This window comes from Entelurus aequoreus, linkage group LG08, assembly GCF_033978785.1.
Source record: "Entelurus aequoreus isolate RoL-2023_Sb linkage group LG08, RoL_Eaeq_v1.1, whole genome shotgun sequence".
Classification (NCBI taxonomy): domain Eukaryota; kingdom Metazoa; phylum Chordata; class Actinopteri; order Syngnathiformes; family Syngnathidae; genus Entelurus; species Entelurus aequoreus.
In genome coordinates, this window is record NC_084738.1 from 9620225 (window position 1) to 9641523 (window position 21299).

The window sequence follows — 21299 nt, forward strand, 5'->3', positions numbered from 1 at the left end:
TATGTGTATATGTATATGTATATATATATATATATATATATATATATATATATATATATATATATATATATATATATATATATATATATATATATATATATATATATATATATATATATATATATATATATATATATATATATATATATATATATATATATATGTATGTATGTGTGTATATATATATGTATGTATGTGTGTATATATATATATATGTGTGTATATATATAAATATATGTATATATTAGGGCTGCAACTAACGGTTAATTTGATAATCGATTAATCTGTCGATTATTACTTCGATTAATCGATTAATAATCGGATAAAAGAGACAAACTACATTTCTATCCTATCCAGTATTTTATTGAAAAAAAACAGCATACTGGCACCATACTTATTTAGATTATTGTTTCTCAGCTGTTTGTAAATGTTGCAGTTTATAATAAAGGTTTATTTTTAAAAAAGAAAAAAAAGAAAAAAAAAGTTTTTTTTTAAATTAAAAAACAAAACAAAAAAAACCTCTGCACATAGCATAGATCCAACGAATTGATGACTAAATTAATCGGCAACTATTTCAATAATCGATTTTAATCGATTTTAATCGATTTAATCGATTAGTTGTTGCAGCCCTAGCATATATATATATATATATATATATGTATATATATATATATGTATTGGACAAGCGGTAGAAAATGGATGGATGGATGGATATATATATGTATATACACTACCGTTCAAAAGTTTGGGGTCACCCAAACAATTTTGTGGAATAACCTTCATTTCTAAGAACTAGAATAGACTGTCGAGTTTCAGATGAAAGTTCTCTTTTTCTGGCCATTTTGAGCGTTTAATTGACCCCACAAATGTGATGCTCCAGAAACTCAATCTGCCCAAAGGAAGGTCAATTTTGTAGCTTCTGTAACGAGCTAAACTCTTTTCAGATGTGTGAACATGATTGCACAAGGGTTTTCTAATCATCAATTAGCCTTCTGAGCCAATGAGCAAACACATTGTACCATTAGAACACTGGAGTGATAGTTGCTGGAAATGGGCCTCTATACACCTATGTAGATATTGCACCAAAAAGCAGACATTTGCAGCTAGAATAGTCATTTACCACATTAGCAATGTATAGAGTGTATTTCTTTAAAGTTAAGACTAGTTTAAAGTTATCTTCATTGAAAAGTACAGTGCTTTTCCTTCAAAAATAAGGACATTTCAATGTGACCCCAAACTTTTGAACGGTAGTGTACCTCAGCAAGTCTGTTGACCTTACCTTGTCTGGAACCCTCATAGCATTTATTGACCCGAATGGACTCCTGGTAAATGAAATATTTGCTGAAGCAGTTTGACTGAGGTTCAGCGTCCCTGAGGAAATTTCAATTTAATGCCCAGGAAGCCATTCATCACCACCGGGGGGGCTGTTTTCGTGCAGGGAGGTCATAACCCTGCAGAATGTGTTGCCTATTTGTCGATCCTGTTTAGACACCTTGTTCCTTTGTGAAAATGACAAACAGGCTGGATTTTGTGGTAGATGAGGTGATTGTGACTCACCGGCTGTAATTCACTGAAAGAGAGTTTCCGTGGTCGAGCTGTTCCATCGACGAAAGCGCATGTTGCAAAGGGTGACTCTATGACCCGTGTCCAATCCCAGTGAATGTCACCGTTGAACGTTGTCGATAGAAACAAGGCTGCCCATTTAACATTTCAGCCCTGGAAGGCGGCGGAATGACATTATTAAAAAGCCTTTTCAATTTGATTTGCATAATAATACGAACCGTCTATTCTTCGGCAATCATTTGTGATAAGGTGACCGTTATTGCAGTTTGAATTATAACGTAAGTGAATATTTGATACTTCCCCGTGGCATTTGCCTTAATTGACTTATGAAATTAGCTTATCTAATTCTGAGTCAGTCAAGGACAGAATTGATAAAGAAAATAATAATCATAACTCGTTCAATAAGTAAAATAGAAAATTGTCAAATAAATAAAAAATATTGTATATAATGTATGATAAAATAGCAAAGATATGTCATGATCCGTGGTCCGGATCATGTTTTTGTATTTTCTGTTAGTTTTGGACTCTTTTAATTCCGTTTTGTGACACCTCTGAGTTTGGTTTGGTTGCCATGGCTGCGTATTGTTTTCACCTGTGTCTAATCAGAGGCACTATTTAAGCCAGTCAGTCGGCCTGGCGTCATTGTTTGTCTCATGCCTTGCCAAGTAAGTCTTGCTAGTTTCATGCCACATTTCCCTGAGTGTTCCAGGCCATAGTTTATGCTAAGTGTTTGCTTCATGCTCTCGTCACGTCTCTTGTCTTCTAATCCATGCTAAGTATTTAGCTTCAAGTGCGATCGGCACCTTGTTCCTTCGCCTTGTTTTCCGTTTTTTGTACTACTTTGATTTTGAGGAATATATCATGTCTTGTCCGGAATAGTCCGTCTGCCTTCCTGGGAGAACGACCCCGCAGTAAGCTGCAACCCCGTCGTGACAAGATATCATTTACAAAACGTGAAAGGTGAATTTAGTTAAATTACGAAATAATTCGATGTAAAATTTATTTTATTAATTAAATTTAAAAATGATAAAATTTTATTTGAAATATATTCTAGTAAAGTTAAATGAAACAAAAACATTGTATACAAAATGGAACAGTTAATTATCTCCCATGGTGATGTTGCAAATTATGTAGTTTAGTAAAATAACAAAAATAAATATATTAAATTAGAAAAAAATAGATAATTCAAAAAGAAATAAAATAAAATACATAGGAACCAAAATGTTTGTGGAATAGCAAAATCTTTAATTTAATGAAATTACAAAATAATGCTGTGATTTTTTTTAACTGTATTAATTTTTTTTTTTTTTTAATTATAAAAATATTCTAATAAACAAAGTTAAATGAAACTAACTTTTTATTTTTTTTAATTTCTTTTTACAAAATGTGAGGTGTTAATCATCTACCATGTTTGAGTTGCGAATTCTGTAAGTTAGGGAAATTACAAAATGATTAAACGTGAACAATGATTGAATTACATTTAAAAAAGGGTTTATTTTAAAGATAAAAAAATATAGATGATTTAAAAATGAATACAAGACAAATACAAAACTTTTTTTTTTTTTATTACAAAATGGGACCAGTTTTGTGGAATAGCAAATTCTGTCACTTAGTGAAATGACAAAATATTTAAATGTTGAATATTTTATTTTACCGAATTAAAAATATATTCTAATAACAAATACAATTAAATGGAACTACACAAATATGTAGAACATGTATTCAGTTAACCATCTTCCTTTGGGGAGTTACAAATTCTTTAATTTAGGGGAAACGGTAAAATAATGAAACCTAAAAAGTTTAAAAGTTTAACAAATTTCAGATTTCAGCGGGATCTACCCCAGTCTGCTGACATGCACGCAGAGTAGTAGATTTTTGTAAAAAGCTTTTAGGACAATGTTTTATCATCTGATTAATTTGTTTCAACTATTAAATGAACCAAAAATATGACTTATTTTATCTTTGTGAAAATATTGGACACAGTGTGTTGTCAAGCTTATGAGATGCGATGCAAGTGTAAGCCACTGTGACACTATTGTTCTTTTTAATTTAATTTAATTGTTATTTTTTTTATAAATGTCTACTGATAATGTCAATGAGGGATTTTTAATCACTGCTATGTTGAAATTGGTACTAATATTGATACTGTTGTTGATAATATTGTTTTGTTGCATTGATTAATTAAAAAAAATAATTTTTTTTTTTAATTAAAAAAAGAAAATCGATTTTTGAAAAATGAGAATCGATACTGAATCGTACAACGTGAGAATGGCGATTTGAATTCGAATCGATTTTTTCCCACACCCCTAATTGTTAGCTATTTATTTACGATTTAGAATGCATAAAAAGCCTTGTCTTACATAAGTATATGTGAATAATAAACAACACATCTCTTTCCAATTTTTGCGTATTTTCATTATGACTGATCTGCTAATATGGTCAGAGTGCAGAAGCGTTACTCCAGTGACGTAGAATCTACGGATACAGCCGAAGATATTCGGAGTGGAACATTCCAAAATAGCTGACTGAATTTGTGGCATTTTATGACATTTCATGCGGTATTTTCACATGCTTTGCGGATCGTAAAATCCAATTAAATATGGTTTATTGGATACAATGAAACATAATGAAGCATCTAAAATGACCTTGGTTTTTCCACTCTACAGGTAAAAAAAACCCTTACAAAACATGGAAAGTGAATTGGCTCCAATTTTGAGACGGCAAGCAAATAGTTGCCTCCATCTGTTTTGGCACCCTAAATATGACCCCAATGAAGCCACTTGATTAGGTACACAAAGACATCCACCTTTGATTGACACTATCAAAAATGAATTAACTTAATTTCGTTTGTTGTGATGTTTATTTTGGCCATCCTGGGAAACAATTCTGGGTATTAGACATAAGAGCTCAACTGTGGTCACGTGAACAAATGCGGCCCCCAGCAAAGAGCCGAGCCTCAGTTTAACCTGTTGACCATAGCAGTGTTTTTCAACCTTTTTTTGAGTCAAGGCACATTTTTTTCATTGAAAAACATCCAGGGGCACACCACCAGCAGAAAATGTTAAAAATGAAACTCAATCGACCTGAGTGGGTTGGGAGTTTGGGTGGGCGGTTTGGGTTTTAAGGGAAAGAGTGTGAATAATTTACTGACTTTAAAATTGTACTGTTTCGACTTGCACTTTTTTCTATTTGAAAATGCCAATAAAAAGAGTTGGATTAAAAATGAAACTCAATAGGTTATATTGCCAATACAAAGTCGTTCTCATCAGATACCTGACGCAATTGTTGGATATGACTTCAAACCATAACCATGCATCAATAATTATCTTGTCTCAAAGTAGGCTCACAAAGCAATTATCTACCTGCTGCCACCTACTGATATGGAAGAGTATTACATGGTTCCTCTGCTGATCTCGAGACCGCACAGACACTCTACGACGGCGCATTATTTGCGTATTATAATTATTGGTTTGCAAAAATGTATTTTTTTGACCAATTAGGTGGAATTGCATCATTTTGCATGGCACACCAAACAATATCTCACGGCACACTAGTGGTTGAAAGACACTGCTCTAAGCAACACATTTTACACATAAAATAGGCTATTTTGAAGTAGAAGTACGTCATGCCTGCGTACAATATCACAACAAATGGCAATCATATGGTTATTGTCAGTACTATCAGAAAACAAAGACTAAAACAAACTACAACCAACTCTAGCAATGGTTATACCGGTGAAAATAAGTATACCGTATTTCCTTGAATTGGCGCTGGGAATATAGTATTCGCACGTCTAGAATTACTGCCGGGTCAAACTCGTTTCTCAAAATAATTAACGCATGCTTGGCCTTATCACCGGTTCATTATTGAAGCTGGATCAAATTCGTTTCGCAAAATATTAATTTTATTATCGCATGTCTATAATTTTCACCGGGTCAAACTCGTTTCGCAAAATATTTAGCATATGTCTAGAACTTCCACCGGGTCAAATTCGTTACGTCACGAGTGACGCATCTGTCCTCATTTTCAAAATGGAGGAAGCTGCTTTCAGTAGTTTACAATCGCACAAAGGAAAAAAGATAAAGAGCTTTTCAGTAGGATTTAAGGTCCAAGCTATTGAATACCGGTACAGTATGCTAAAGAGAACAGTAAGCAGCTATGTTTTATTAATATACCGTAGCTGCGTGTGTCAAATACTGTATAAGTCATTATATGACTCCCGCCTCCTGGTGGTAGAGGGCGCTGCCGCGCTAGTGATCCTTCTTGCGACTTCCGGTACTGCAGAAGAAGTGAACACACGCAGCAAGAGATTTTTTTCTCTTCCTTTTAACAAGGAGGGTATCTAAAATAAAACAGTTTTCTAAACTGGACTTTCAATGGAAGCAGGAGGTAATAATTAAAGGAATATCTCCATCGAGACAGAGACTTTTAAAACGGAAAAAAGGAAATAATAAAGACTTCTATCAACAAGTTATCGATGCTTTTGGTCAGAAGGAGCTGCAAATGGACTCCATTTATAAGTACAGGTAAGACCATAATAACGTTTTTTTTTTAATTAAATGTGCTTTTCATGATGGTATGCTTACATCACACTCAAAGCGCACGACTAAATTTTATGGATTCCTTTTGGTAAACGCCGGAGTGAGAAGAGGTTTTAAAATAATTCCCGCATGCACGGCCACCCCGCCGGTTTCCGGTAAACGCAGGAGTGACAGGAGGTTTTAAATTAATTAACGCCCCTGCGGCTATTCAAGGAAATACGGTAGCATGCTTAGCAGCCTAATGTACGCCCAAAACTAAAGACAAAACAATTTACCAAGGTATGCCTATAGCGGGGGTCGGCAACATGCGGCTGTTGAGCACCGTCCTAGTGGCTCCCTGGACCTTTTCCAAAAATGGAAAAAGATGGAAGGAAAATATATTTGTTGTTTTAATAATGTTTCTGTAGGAGGACAAACATAACACAAACCTTAATTGTTAGAAAGCCCACTGTTTAATATGTTTGTGTTCATGCTTCACTCATGACAGTATTTGGCCAGCGCCGTTTTGTCCTACTAATTTTGGTGGTCCTAGAACTCACCGTAGTTGGTTTACGTGTACAACTTTCTCCGTCGCTGCCACAGAAAGACGTGTTTTATACCACTCCTTTTTGTCTCATTTTGTCCACCAAACGTTTTATGCTGTGCGTGAATGCACAAAGGTGAGCTTTGTTGATGTTATTGACTTTCGCGGAGTGCTAATAATCCATGCTTACGTGCTATTTGGGCTCGCTGTGTGTACATTTTGCATCATTATGCCTCGTTTGTAGGTATATTTGCGTTCATTTAATTGCCTTTACTAGTCATGACACATTATCTGTATGTGATATTGGCCGCATTTCTGATTGTGTGCCATGTTGTTCCAGACCACAGCAAACGTTACCCAGCTTGCAAAGATTGTAATAAATCCATTAGAAGAAGACAACCTGTCCTTTCCTTAACTTGGACACACACATCTATACCTTTGGCATTTTTAAACCAATAATTTCCAGGAGTTATCTAACCCTCAGAGACACTTACTTAATGTGTTGCCTTCATTCTAACACTTACATAAGGCTTTTAACTTTTTGCGGCTCCAGACAGATTAGTTTTTTGTATTTTTGGTCCAATATGGCTCTTTCAACATGTTAGATTGCCGACCCCTGGCCTATAGGCTACTGTTTCGAACGTTTTATTGGTTTGCAAACAATATTTTTTTGACCAAATAAGTAGAATTGCATCATTTCCCACGGCACACCAGACAATATCTCACGGTGCACTAGTGTGCCGCGGCGCAGTGGTTGAAAAACACTGGACTAAAAGGCCAAAAAAAAGCGTCTTTTATTTTTGAGCTTTTGGGTTTTTAAGCGACCTTTATATATGAAAATAAAAGTTGTTGTAGCGGACGTCGGGAATGGAGCCGCTGCATAGCGTACATTCCACGTCGTCATAAAGCCAAAGACAGCAGCTGACACATTTCTGGGTCAGCCGGGCCTTTTCTCTCTCTCTCTCTCTCTCCCTCTCTTTCGCTCTCTTGCCCCGCTGCGGAACATCACTGGTTGTATTGGAGCCTTGCCGGTCTATTAACACAATATTCCAAGAAAAGTCACATGAAATAAGCCAAAAGTAACTCAAAAGGAGCGTACGGTATTTACCGGGAACATGTCTCAGTTCTGATGGATATGTTTCTTGTTTAATCCTCCTTGCAGGTGGATGAAATCTACCACGATGAGTCTTTGGGGACCAACATCAACATCGTCCTGGTCCGCATGATCATGGTCGGGTATCGTCAGGTGAGACATCGACAAAGAAAAAACATGTTTATTGTTCAGTTCAGTTCAGTTTCAGTTTCAGTTTATTTCGAACATGCATACGATACATTGTAATGCATCACATACCGTATTTCCTTGAATAGCCGCAGGGGCGCTAATTAATTTAAAACCTCTTCTCACTCCTGCGGTTACCTAAACCATGCGGAATGAGCAAGCATGCTCTAATTATTTTAAAACCTCTTCTCACTCCGGCGCATACCTTATCATTAAAAACACATTTAATAAAAAAAACGTTATTATGATCTTACCTTTACTTGTAGATGGGTCCATGTGCAGCTGCTTCTGATCAAAGGCAGTCTTTCTCATCTTTCTTCAATTTTAAAAGTCTCTGGAGATATTCCTTTAATTATTACCTCCTGCTTCGATTGAAAGTCCAGTTTAGAAAACGGTTTTATTTTAGATATGTAATCCTCCATGTTAAAAGTGCAAGCAAACAATTGCTGCATGCTTGCTGCTTGTTGTCTTCTTCTGCAGTACCTGTCTCCTGCAGTACTGGTAGTCGCAAGAAGGATCACTAGCGCCCTCTACCTCCTGGAGGCGGGAGTCATTTAATGACTCATATTTGACCCGGCGGAAGTGCCAAGCATGCGCTAATTATTTTGCGAAACGAGTTTGACCCGGCTGTAATTCTAGGCAGGCGAATACTATATTCCCGGCGCCAATTCAAGGAAATACGGTATTTCAGTTTTTTCCATCAAAGCACGTCCGAAAAGTAGTAGGAAGAAGCTGAGCTTATTTAATCCTACCCCTTTTCATACCATAGCAATTTTATCTAGAGATATATGCGTTAAAATGTAATATTGGAAATTATCGGTATCGTTTTTTTTTATAATCGGTATCGTTTTTTATTTTTTTTATTTTTTATTTTTATTAAATCAACATAAAAAACACAAGATACACTTACAATTAGTGCACCAACCCAAAAAACCTCCCTCCCCCATTTTACACTCATTCACACAAAAGGGTTGTTTCTTTCTGTTATTAATATTCTGGTTCCTACATTATATATCAATATATATCAATACAGTCTGCAAGGGATACAGTCCGTAAGCACACATGGTTGTGCGTGCTGCTGGTCCACTAATAGTACTAACCTTTAACAGCTAATTTTACTTATTTTCATTAATGACTAGTTTCTATGTAACTGTTTTTATATTGTTTTACTTTCTTTTTTATTCAAGAAAATGTTTTTAATTTATTTATCTTATTTTACAAATTTTTTTAAAAAGTACCTTATCTTCACCATACCTGGTTGTCCAAATTAGGCATAATAATGTGTTAATTCCACGACTGCATATATCGGTTGATATCGGTATCGGTTGATATCGGTATCGGTAATTAAAGAGTTGGACAATATCGGAATATCGGATATCGGCAAAAAGCCATTATCGGACATCCCTAATTTTATCCCATTTCCTTGTTCTCTGTAACAGAGGGGGAATAAATAATAAATTAATAATATACCATAGTAAGTAAACACATATTAAATACATAAATCATCTTTCTCTCAAAAAAAAAGGGTTTAAGATGTTTGTCATAATTATTGTAATGTGTACTTTGGGAACACTTGTAGTTTGAACAGTCTCTTAAACTGAATCATATTGGTGCTTTGTTTGATTTCTTTAGTTAATCCGTTCCATAATTTAATTCCACATACGGATATGCTAAAGGTTTTAAGTGTTGTACGAGCATACAAATGTTTTATATTAGAATTTCCGCTAAGGTTATATTTAGAGATGTCTGATAATATCGGCCTGCCGATATTATCGGCCGATAAATGCGTTAAAATGTAATATCGGAAATTATCTGTATCGTTTTTTTTTTAAATTATCTGTATCGTTTTTTATTTTTTTTTATTTTTTATTAAATCAACATAAAAAACACAAGATACACTTACAATTAGTGCACCAACCCAAAAAACCTCCCTCCCCCCATTTCTTTCTGTTATCAATATTCTGGTTCCATTATATATCAATATATATCAATACAGTCTGCAAGGGATACAGTCCGTAAGCACACATGATTGTGCGTGCTGCTGGTCCACTAATAGTACTAACCTTTAACAGTTAATTTTACTCATTTTCATTCATTACTAGTTTCTATGTAACTGTTTTTATATTGTTGTACTTTCTTTTTTATTCAAGAAAATGTTTTTAATTTATTTATCTTATTTTACTAATTTTTTTAAAAAGTACCTTATCTTCACCATACCTGGTTGTCCAAATTAGGCATAATAATGTGTTAATTCCACGACTGCATATATCGGTTGATATCGGTATCGGTTGATATCGGTATCGGTAATTAAAGAGTTGGACAATATCGGAATATCGGATATCGGCAAAAAGCCATTATCGGACATCCCTAATTTGATCCCATTTCCTTGTTCTCTGTAACAGAGGGGGAATAAATAATAAATTAATAATATACCATAGTAAGTAAACACATATTAAATACATAAATAATCTTTCTCTCAAAAAAAAAGGGTTCAAGATGTTTGTCATAATTATTGTAATGTGTACTTTGGGAACACTTGTAGTTTGAACAGTCTCTTAAACTGAATCATATTGGTGCTTTGTTTGATTTCTTTAGTTAATCCGTTCCATAATTTAATTCCACATACGGATATGCTAAAGGTTTTAAGTGTTGTACGAGCATACAAATGTTTTATATTAGATTTTCCTCTAAGGTTATATTTCTCCTCTTGTTGAGAAGAATTATTGTACATTCTTGGGTGTAGCAGGTAATAGTTTGCTTTGAACATATTAGCTGTTTGCAAATGCACCAAATCGTTGAATTTCAATATTTTTAATTCGATAAATAAAGGGTTTGTATGTTCTCTATATCCAGTATTATGTATTATTAGGGTCCGCATGTACCCTGTACAAAGGACTCCCACAGGGAGTCCTTTGTACAGGGACAAAGGACCCTATTGAATTTGTAAGGTTTTATTATTATTATTATTCTTTATTCATCCGCCGCCACAAAAAACGCTAATTTGACCCATTTAACATGCTTCAAAACTCACCAAATTTGACACACACATCAGGACCTGCGAAAATTGCAAGTTAATAAAAAAACCAAACCCCAAAAATCGAAATTGCGCTCCAAATTTGACACACACATCAGGACCTGCGAAAATTGCAAGTTAATAAAAAAACCAAACCCCAAAAATCAAAATTGCGCTCTAGCGCCCCCTAGGAAAAAACAAAAACAAACTGCCTATAACTCCCACTAGGAAGGTCGTAGAGACATTAAACAAAAACCTCTATGTAGGTCAGACTTAGACCTACATTTCATAATTTTACATCCTCGGGCAAAAACCAACAGGAAGTTGGCAATTTCCCCTTCAAGACAAAATTGTACTAAAAAAAAACTCATTTTTGCCTCTTTGAGCTGTAATTTGACCCCCTTAAAATACTTCAAAACTCACCAAAATTCTCACACACATCTGGACTGCTGGAAATTGCGATCTAAAAAAAAAAACCGAACCCCAAAGCTCAAAATTGCGCTCTAGCTCTAGCGCAATTTTTGAATAAAACCGAGACAAAACTGCTTTTTAGAGGAAAACTCAGACAAAACTGCTTGTAACTTCCGGTAGGAACGTCTTAGAGACATGAAACAAATACCTCTAAGTAGGTCTCACCTAGACCTACATTTCATAGATTGACATCCTTCAGCAAAAATCAACAGGAAGTTTGCTATTCCTCCTTCAAAACAAAATGTTTGTTACAACCGGTCACCAAACATCAAACGTTATCTCCTCTGAGCGCGTTTGTCGTTTCGGCTTCAAACTGCTACAGGAGAGAGATTGAACCCTTCTGATTAAAATTTGACGACGGCGTTGTGATTCTTGCTACCGTTTTGATTTTACGAGCCTTCAAAGACCCGCAGCACTAAAGTTGCTCGGCTGCTGCGATTTTACGCGCCTTCAAAGAAAACAACCACTGTGCCGCGACACCTAGGAAAAAGACACAGACACAACTTCCTCTAACTCCCAGTACTAATATCGTAGAGACACGAAACAAAAACCTCTATGTAGGTCTCACACAGGACTACCACTGGACAAAAGTATTGGGACACCTAGGACTAGCACCTGCCAAAATGCGGACCCGACCAACGCTGCTTGCAGCTTTAATTCTAATTTATCTTTTTTGAGCTGAGCCATAAGGCAAAGCTCTATCTACATTCCTACTCTCACCTATGGTCATGAAGTGTGAGTCATGACCGAAAGAATAAGATCGCAGATACAAGCGGCCGAAATGAGTTTCCTCAGAAGGGTGGCTGGCACCTCCCTTAGAGATAGGGTGAGAAGTTCAGTCACCCGAGAGAGACTCGGAGTAGAGCCGCTGATCCTTCGCTTGGAAAGGAGCCAGCTTAGGTGGTTCGGGCATCTCGTGCGGATGCCTCACGAGCGTCTCCCTAGGGAGGCCCTCGTTGCACGTCCCACTGGGAGGAGACCCCGCGGCAGGCCAAGGACCAGATGGGTCTCCTCTCTGGCCAGGGAACGCTTCGGGATTCCCCAGGAGGAAGTTGCTAATGTTGCTCTGGAGAGGGAAGTCTTGGGGTCTCTGCTAGAGCTGTTGTCCCCGTGACCTGGTTCCGGATAAGCGGTTGAAGATGGATGGATGGATGGATCTTTTTTGTTACACCGTTAATGAATTAAGCGCACATTTGTAGTTGTGTCCCCATATTTCTGCACAATAACTCAGATATCGTAACACTAGTGAGCAGTAAAGAATATGAAGTGATTTTTGGTCTAGAACATGTTTTGCTTGTTTCTTGCTACTTTGTTGTATATTTTTTACATGAAATCCCTAATTCATTTTATCATCTATTATTACACCCAAAAATGTGTTTTCTTTTACCTTTTCAATATTTACTCCGTCTATCTGTAATTGTGTTTGATTTTCTCTTCTACTGCTACCATTGTTTTCAATAGGAAAAGCAAGTGGAGTTACATGCTTTTCATGAACAGCAATTAGGGATGGGTACCTAATGTGATACTTTTTGGCACCGATCGAATCCCACAGGTCCTACCAGGCACTGATTTACATAAAAGCCAACAGTGCCATGTTACAACAACAAAAAATGACTCAAAAAACGCTGTAACGTGAGTAAAGGCTTCGTTTTTCCAAAAATGTGCTGCCTTGATGCTAACATACGTTGCTGTTCAAATGCTACTGATTAGTAATATTACATGGCGATTTCAAAACCTCCAAATTTGTTAATGAAAACGACAACTAAGATGCACTCTACAATAAAAGTAGCTAGTGCGTAATAAGTACAATACTTACAGTACCAACACTTTGTAGGGCGCAACAAAAACCTTGATTCATCAAAGACTGTACTGTCGAGCCAACACACCATAAACTATACATTAACATCTTGGACATGCAACTCTAATTGCAACTTAATGTTATACTTGAAAATGAAAAGGTTTAAAAACTGGACGACAGTGATCATAATCAGCTCATTTTTTTATGTTGCAATAAACATGTTTATTTTATTATGGCACAGTTAGTAGAGCGGCCGTGCCAGGAACATGAGGGATCCAGGTTCGATACTCCCAGTGCCACCCACACTGGTTTACATGTACATAATAGGTTTCACTATGTAAAGCGCTTTGAGTCTCTCGAAAGCTGAGAATAGAAATGTGCACATATGCAAATATGAAGGCATGCACTGTATATGCCACAGCACTGATTAGCAAACATCTAATGGTATCAATTTATTAAATATTCAAATACAGTGTTACTGTTCAAACTGTGTGTAATGTTACAGTGGCCAACAATATTAAAGGCCTACTGAAATGATTTTTTTTTATTTAAACGGGAATAGCAGATCCATTCTATGTGTCATACTTGATCATTTCGCGATATTGCCATATTTTTGCTGAAAGGATTTAGTAGAGAAAATCGACGATAAAGTTCGCAACTTTTGCTCGCTGATAAAAAAAAAGCCTTGCCTGTAGCGGAAGTAGCGTGACGTCACAGGAGCTAGTATTCCTCACAATTCCCCGTTGTTTACAATGGAGCGAGAGAGATTCGGACCGAGAAAGTGACGATTACCCCATTAATTTGAGCGAGGATGAAAGATTCGTAGATGAGGAACGTTACAGTGAAGGACTTGAGAGGCAGCGATGGACGTATCTTTTTTCGCTCTGACCGTAACTTAGGTACAAGCTGACTCATTGGATTCCACACTCTCCTTTTTCTATTGTGGATCACGGATTTGTATTTTAAACCACCTCAGATACTATATCCTCTTGAAAATGAGAGTCGAGAACGCGAAATGGACATTCAGTGCCTTTTATCTCCACGACAATACATCGGCGAAATGCTTTAGCTACGAGCTAACGTGATAGCATCATGCTTTAACTGCATATAGAAACAAAAAAAATAAACCCCTGACTGGAAGGATAGATAGAAAATCAACAATACTATTAAACCGTGGACATGTAAATACACGGTTAATGCTTTCCAGGCTGGCGAAGGTTAACAATGCTGTGCTAATGACGCCATTGAAGCTAACTTAGCAACCGGACCGCACAGAGCTATGCTAAAAACATTAGCTCTCCACCTACGCCAGCCAGCCCTCATTTGCTCATCAACACCCGTGCTCACCTGCGTTCCAGCGATCGGCAGAAGGACGAAGGACTTCACCCGATGCGTTTGGCGGCCCGGAGACGTAGGAAGTCAAGGTGAGGTCGGCGGCAAGCGCGGCTAGCGCTCCAACAAAGTCCTCCTGGTTGTGTTGCTGTAGTCCGCTGCTAATACACCGATCCCACCTACAACTGTCTTCTTTGCAGCCTTCATTGTTCATTAAACAAATTGCAAAAGATGTCCAGAATACTGTGGAATTATGAAATGAAAACAGAGCTTTTTGTATAGGATTCTACGGGGTACCATAACTTCCGTTATACTGACTTCGTCACGCGCATACGTCATCATACCGCGACGTTTCAGCCGGATATTTCCCGGGAAATTTTAAATGTCACTTTATAAGTTAACCCGGCCGTATTGGCATGTGTTGCAATGTTAAGATTTCATCATTGATATATAAACTATCAGACTGCGTGGTCGGTAGTAGTGGCTTTCAGTAGGCCTTTAAACATACTTGTTTAATAAAACCTCTGCCTGGTTTTTAATGAATATGTAGGCCTACTATGCTACTGTATTTTAATGTTGGTCATTATGATGATACTTTTTTCTGCGGTGAAAAAGACTTAAGAACCAGTGCGCTACAGCATGTGGAACATGGACACTTGACTCCTACTGGCAGCAATTATTTATCAATAATGCGTCCCACTATGCTCTCGGAACATCGCAAAGTACTTGTGTACTACTTCAACCAGAGAAAGAAAACACTGCATGAATAGGTGTAGCTTCTTTTGTTGGCAAGCTTGCTTACGCGTGTGCTTTTACGCCCTCCTCCGCCTCCGCGCTACCTCCTGCTGGTTGCCAAAGCAGAGGCGTGCTGTTTACCTAGCGCCGTCATGATTGACATCCAACCTGTTGACTGAGTCGGCGTAGGACTCCCCCACCCGAATATGGAGGGCACAGTTCAATTCTGCCTAGCAACGAGTGATGATGACACAACAATGTCACGTGACCTGGGAAAAGGATTTGAGCAATTCTGCTGATTTGAAAAAAGAAATGTTTATCTGTCATTGGGGAATAATTAAATTCTGCCTAGCAACAAGCGATGACACATCACATGACCAATACAAGGACTACAAGCAATTACATTTTTTATGCAACAGAAACTTTTTTACGCCCCCCCAAAACTGAAATACTATTTAAAAACTAGTATTCATTCATGAATAATGACCCTAATTGGAAAAGTCCCGCCTGCCTCTCACACCCCCTGACGCCTCACTTTAAGGGGCGTGAGAGGGAGGCCTTGCTTTGATCATTATCAAAGAATACAAGCAATGGCGTTTTATTGTGACAAAAACTTTTTCACGCCCCCCCCCCTCCAAAACTGAAATACTTTTGAAAAAGTTTTTTATGAATAATGACTCTATTTCAGAAAGTCCCACCTGCCTCACAGTAGAATTCTGCCTAGCAACAAATGATGACACAAATACATTACATGACCAGTACAAAGAATACAAGAAATTGTATTTTTTATGAAATACTATTTAAAAATTGGTATTTATCAATTAATAATGACACTTATTCGGAAAGTCGCGCCTGCCTCTCACACCCCCTGACTCCTCACAGTGATGGGCGTGAGAGGGAGGTCCTGCTGTGGTCATGATCAAATATGGAGGGCACAGTTTAATTCTGCCTAGCAACAAGTGATGACATTAACATGTCACATGACCTGGGAGAAATAGACACGCAATTCTGTTGATTTGAATTTTTTTTTAGTAATTTTTATGTCATTGGTGAAAATTAGGGATGTCCGATAATGGCTTTTTTGCCGATATTCGATATTCCCATATTGTCCAACTCTTAATTACTGATACCGATATCAACCGATACCGATATATACAGTCGTGGAATTAACACATTATTATGCCTACTTTGGACAACCAGGTATGGTGAAGATAAGGTCCTTTTAAAAAAATAAAATAAGATAAATAAATTAAAAACATTTTCTTGAATAAAAAAGAAAGTAAAACAATATAAAAACAGTTACATAGAAACTAGTAATTAATGAAAATGAGTAAAATTAACTGTTAAAGGTTAGTACTATTAGTGGAGCAGCAGCACGCACAATCATGTGTGCTTACGGACTGTATCCCTTGCAGACTGTATTGATATATATTGATATATAATGTAGGAACCAGAAGATTAATAACAGAAAGAAACAACCCTTTTGTGTGAATGAGTGTAAATGGGGGAGGGAGTTTTTTTGGGTTGGTGCACTAATTGTAAGTGTATCTTGTGTCTTTTATGTTGATTTAATAAAAAAATAAAATAAAATAAAAAAACAAAAAAAACAAAAACGATACCGATAATAAAAAACCCAATACCGATAATTTCCGAGATTACATTTTAAAGCATTTATCGGCCGATAAAATCGGAAGGCCAATATTATCGGACATCTCTAGTGAAAATGAAATGTTGCCTAGCAACAAGCGATGACGCAAACACGCCACATCAATAGTACAAAGAATACAAGTAATTGCTTTAACGTATGATAGTTAACCCAATGTGTTGTGAGCGACGTTGGTGTTACTCGGTAGTTCTCAATTGTTTTTTGTCATGCCCGTCCTAAGCGACCCCCCCCACACACACACACAAACTGAAGTCCTATTGAGGAACCTAATATGTATTTGTTTTTTTAGTTGGGAGGGGTGTGAGAGGCGCTCCACTATTTGCGTAGCGCTGTTGTAACTGATGTTGTCACTAGCAGATAAAGAGGGCACAGTTTAGTTCTGCCTAGCAACAAGTTGCCGTACAAAGGTGTAACATGACCAGGAAAAAGGCAATGGTCTTCAACTTCAATTTGCATGGGTTTTTTTCCTAAACATCAAAATTGTCTTGCTTTGTACAAACTTACACTTTCACTTGAAGAAAAGCAACGCCAGGCTTCAACATTGGAAACATATGAGACTGTTTCAAAATGTAATGTAAAACGAAGTTTGATGATGATTTTTCTATGCTTACTCTTATGTGGAAATGTGAAACCAAACCCTGGTCCTGAGTTGAAATGTGTCCAGACCCCTGCTGATTCCAAATTAATGAATGGTTTAAAATGTGTTCATCTTAATGTGCAGCTTATTACCCAAGATTGACATGGTCAGAATTTGGGTGAAAATGACAAATTGAAACATTGCTATCCAAATCTATTTCTAATGATGACATCAGCATTCTTGGATACAATGTTAATCGTACGGATAGGCCTAAGAAAGTGGGTGGCGTAGATTTTATGTAGCAATTGTTTTATCTGAATCCATTTCTAAGCAAATGGAGTTTTTAGCTTTGAATGTGGAACTCGTTAAGTCCCTCTCTATAACAGTTGTGGTGTGCTACAGGCCTCCATCTGCCACCAAGGAATCATTGTCATCTTTAGAGCATATTTTATCCAAATTAAATTACAATGAACTTTTATTGGCCGGAAACTTAAACTGGGACTGGCTAAATGCAGTTTCTTTAAAGAGTCCTGATAAGTCTACTTTAAAAGACTTAATCCTAACATGTGTCCCTCATAAATTCTCATCATTGGTTGAGTTTTGCAAATGATTTAAGCGATCATTGTGTTGTTGCTACCGGCAGGAAACCTAAAATCCCCAAATGCGATTCGTGTACTATTTGTAAGAGAAATTGAAAAATATTTAATGAACAAGCTTTTCATCATGATTTGCCTTTGGTTAATTGGGGGCGAATGAGTCTGCTGCCAAATGTCGAGCTGGCCTGGGCATATTTTAAGAAAAGTTGTATTAAGATTGTAAACAAACATGCTCTTATCAGGAAATTCAGAGTTAACCCTTGTGTAATGTTCATATTGTTGTTACTCAGCCAGCGTTTGTGTGTCTGATGGACCCGTTGCATTTTGTGGCTTTTAATGCCTCACAATCAAACACTTTTATGTTAAAATACTGAACAGATGTTTACCTTATCCCAATAAACGTCTGTTCAGTATTTTAACATCAAATTGTTTGATTGTGAGGCATTAAAAGCCACAAAATGCAACGGGTCCATCAAACACACAAACGCTGACTGAGTAACAACAATATGAACGTTGCACGGAAAATTTCTCTGCCAGTTTCTGCATCCCACAGGGATTCTTCTTTTGTGTTTATGCACCTGTGGTTCCCACTCAAAGTTGCAACATTGTTTGTCAACACTGTCTGCTCTCATTTTCTCGCACATTTGACCCTCTGATGTTCTGTGTACCTACACCCTGTCCTCCTCCTGTCTAGGCCTGCTGTGTGTGTGTGTGTGTGTGTGTGGTACACAGAACATTAATTTCCACACTTCTATTAGCCCCGGGTCCAGTGGACCCGGATATCTTATATGTAATAGAAATGTGTAGGGCGGGTGTATGGTGTGTGTGGTCATTTAATATGTATTCTGATATATGTTCTTCACAGAAAATGAGCCAAAGTCAATGAGTCTCAGTTTGAAAAATGTATTAATTGTATAGTTCTTCTTTTTATAAAAAATGAAAACGGGTCCCACAGACCCGAACACCACCCTTGTGTGTTAACCCTTGGACAATTGAACCCTTGGTTTTCTCCAGATTTGTCGGAGTCCATCCCATTCAAAGGGCCTAAGCCAGGAAAGACTATTCTACTTCTGATTGGTCTAATTTTAAATATTTAAGAAATAAATGTAGTTCTCTTATCAAGAAGGCTATATCTCCGTCACAACTGAAAACCTCAACAATCCACAGGAATTTGGGAAAGTTATAAAGTCTCTATCTGTAAATAGAAGACCTCAGGATCTTCCAAAACATGTTTTAAAAAACTATGTCCCTGTCTATGATAGGACCAAGGTCCTAAATAGCTTTAACAAGCATTTTGTAGCTTCTGGTTCCTTGTTTGACTCCACACGAGCAGCCCCTGTGACTCCCTGCACAGGACCTCCAATGTCTTCTGGAGAGCTTTTTTAATTTTGTTCCTTTCACTGTGCAGGAAGTGCATAAAGCTCTCAAAGCTCTAGATCACAAGAAACCCCCTGGACCAGACTTGATAGAGCCCTACTTCTTGAAAATAACAGCTGATTGTGTAGCGCAACCTCTTATGGTTCTTTTTACTCTTTCAATCCAAAACAAAGAAATCCCACCCGTTTGGAAGTCAGCTTTTGTTACCCCTTTATTCAAAAGGAGGTGATCAATGTCAATTTGTGTGTTTTGTCAAAAGTGCTTGAATATTATGTCTGTGATCAACTAAAAGAGTTCCTGTACTCTAACAAACTTAACTTCATTCCGGCTTCAGGAAAAAGCACAGTACCATCACGGCTGCTACCAAAGTGATAAATGATATACTTGTTGCTCTTGATAAAAACAACAATATTGTGCTTCCCTCTTTATTGATCTGTCAAATGTTTTTGACACTGTGGATCATGCTATTTTAAAGCATAGGCTTCTTTGTTTGGGACTATCTAATCATGTTGTTTCCTGGTTCACAAATGATTTGAGTGGCAGGAGCCAGGGTATTAAATGTGACGGTCTGTCTTCTGATTTTTAAAATGTCCACAAGGGAGTGCCACGTGGTTCAATATTAGGACCCCTCCTGTTCATCATGTACAGTACAGGCCAACATGTTGGCCACACCTTCTCCTTCAATGGGTTTTCTTTATTGTCATGACTATTTACATTGTAGATTGTCACTGAAGGCATCAAAACTATGAATAAACACATGTGGAGTTATGTACTTAACAAAAAAAGGTAAATTAACAGAAAACATGTTTTGTATTCTCGCTTCTTTAAAATAGCCGCCCTTTGCTCTGATTAACGTTTTGCACACTCTTGGCATTCTCTGGATGAACTTCAAGAGGTAGTCACCTGAAAGGGTTTTCACTTCACAGGTGTCATAGTTTTGATGCCTTCAGTGACAATCTACAATGTAAATAGTCATGAGAATAAAGAAAAAGCATTCAAATGAGAAGGTGTGTGCAAACTTTTGGCCTGTACTGTATATTGACGAATTACGACAAAATGTGTGTGACGCTAATGTATATATTTTTTTACGCCGATGACACAATAATTTACAGTTTTGGTGTGAACCCTGCTAAAGCTGTAGAATCTTTGCATATCTTTTGATGTGTCCAGCACACATGTCTGCAGCTAAAACTAGTCCTCAATGCTGAAAAGAAAAACCTAATGTTGTTTTCAAACACTAAGAATGTTCCTCAAACTATCCCCTTAGTGTCCACTCTTGAGGGAAATGTCATAGAGGTGGTAAGACTTAGACTTAGACAAACTTATTTGATCCACAAGGGAAACTGTTCCACACAGTAGCTCAGTTACAAAGGTAAGTAGACTAAAAATGTACCATAGTAGCAATATAAAATATAACACAGTGTTTCTCACACATTCATTTATTTGTGGCGGCCCGCCACGAAAGAATTACGTCCGCCACAAATAAAAAAAAAATTTTTTTTTTTTTTTTTTGTCCTGTCCAGCTTCTCAGGCAAATCGTATAGTTGATGTAGATGCCCATATCGGCTGTTCAGATTTACTTTACAAAAGCGAAGTGTAGGATACTTCTCTTGTTGCCTTATTTGTATTTGACCACTACTGTTTTCTGTTTATTTGTTACTGACTGTGGCAGGACACCTCTGCCTCTGTTTCACTTTATGTTGCTGGTAAATAATATGGTTGTAGTAGTAGGCTAAAGTTAAATGATTTAGTATGCACAAATTAAAGGGGCAGAGCTTTAAGAGACATTTTAGCTTTCATATTTTATAAGATATATTTTTTGTAAGAA

General features: G+C 37.0%; 1 protein-coding gene across 2 annotated transcripts in view; it reads left to right on the forward strand.

The window, feature by feature from the left end:
- Positions 1–21299, forward strand: part of LOC133655379 (A disintegrin and metalloproteinase with thrombospondin motifs 14-like) — a 122910-nt gene that overhangs the window by 46055 nt on the left and 55556 nt on the right. For both annotated transcript variants that reach the window (XM_062055485.1, XM_062055486.1), the window contains exon 5: positions 7790–7873. In XM_062055485.1, coding sequence (XP_061911469.1) covers positions 7790–7873 — 84 coding nt within the window. The remainder of the gene's footprint in view (positions 1–7789; positions 7874–21299) is intronic.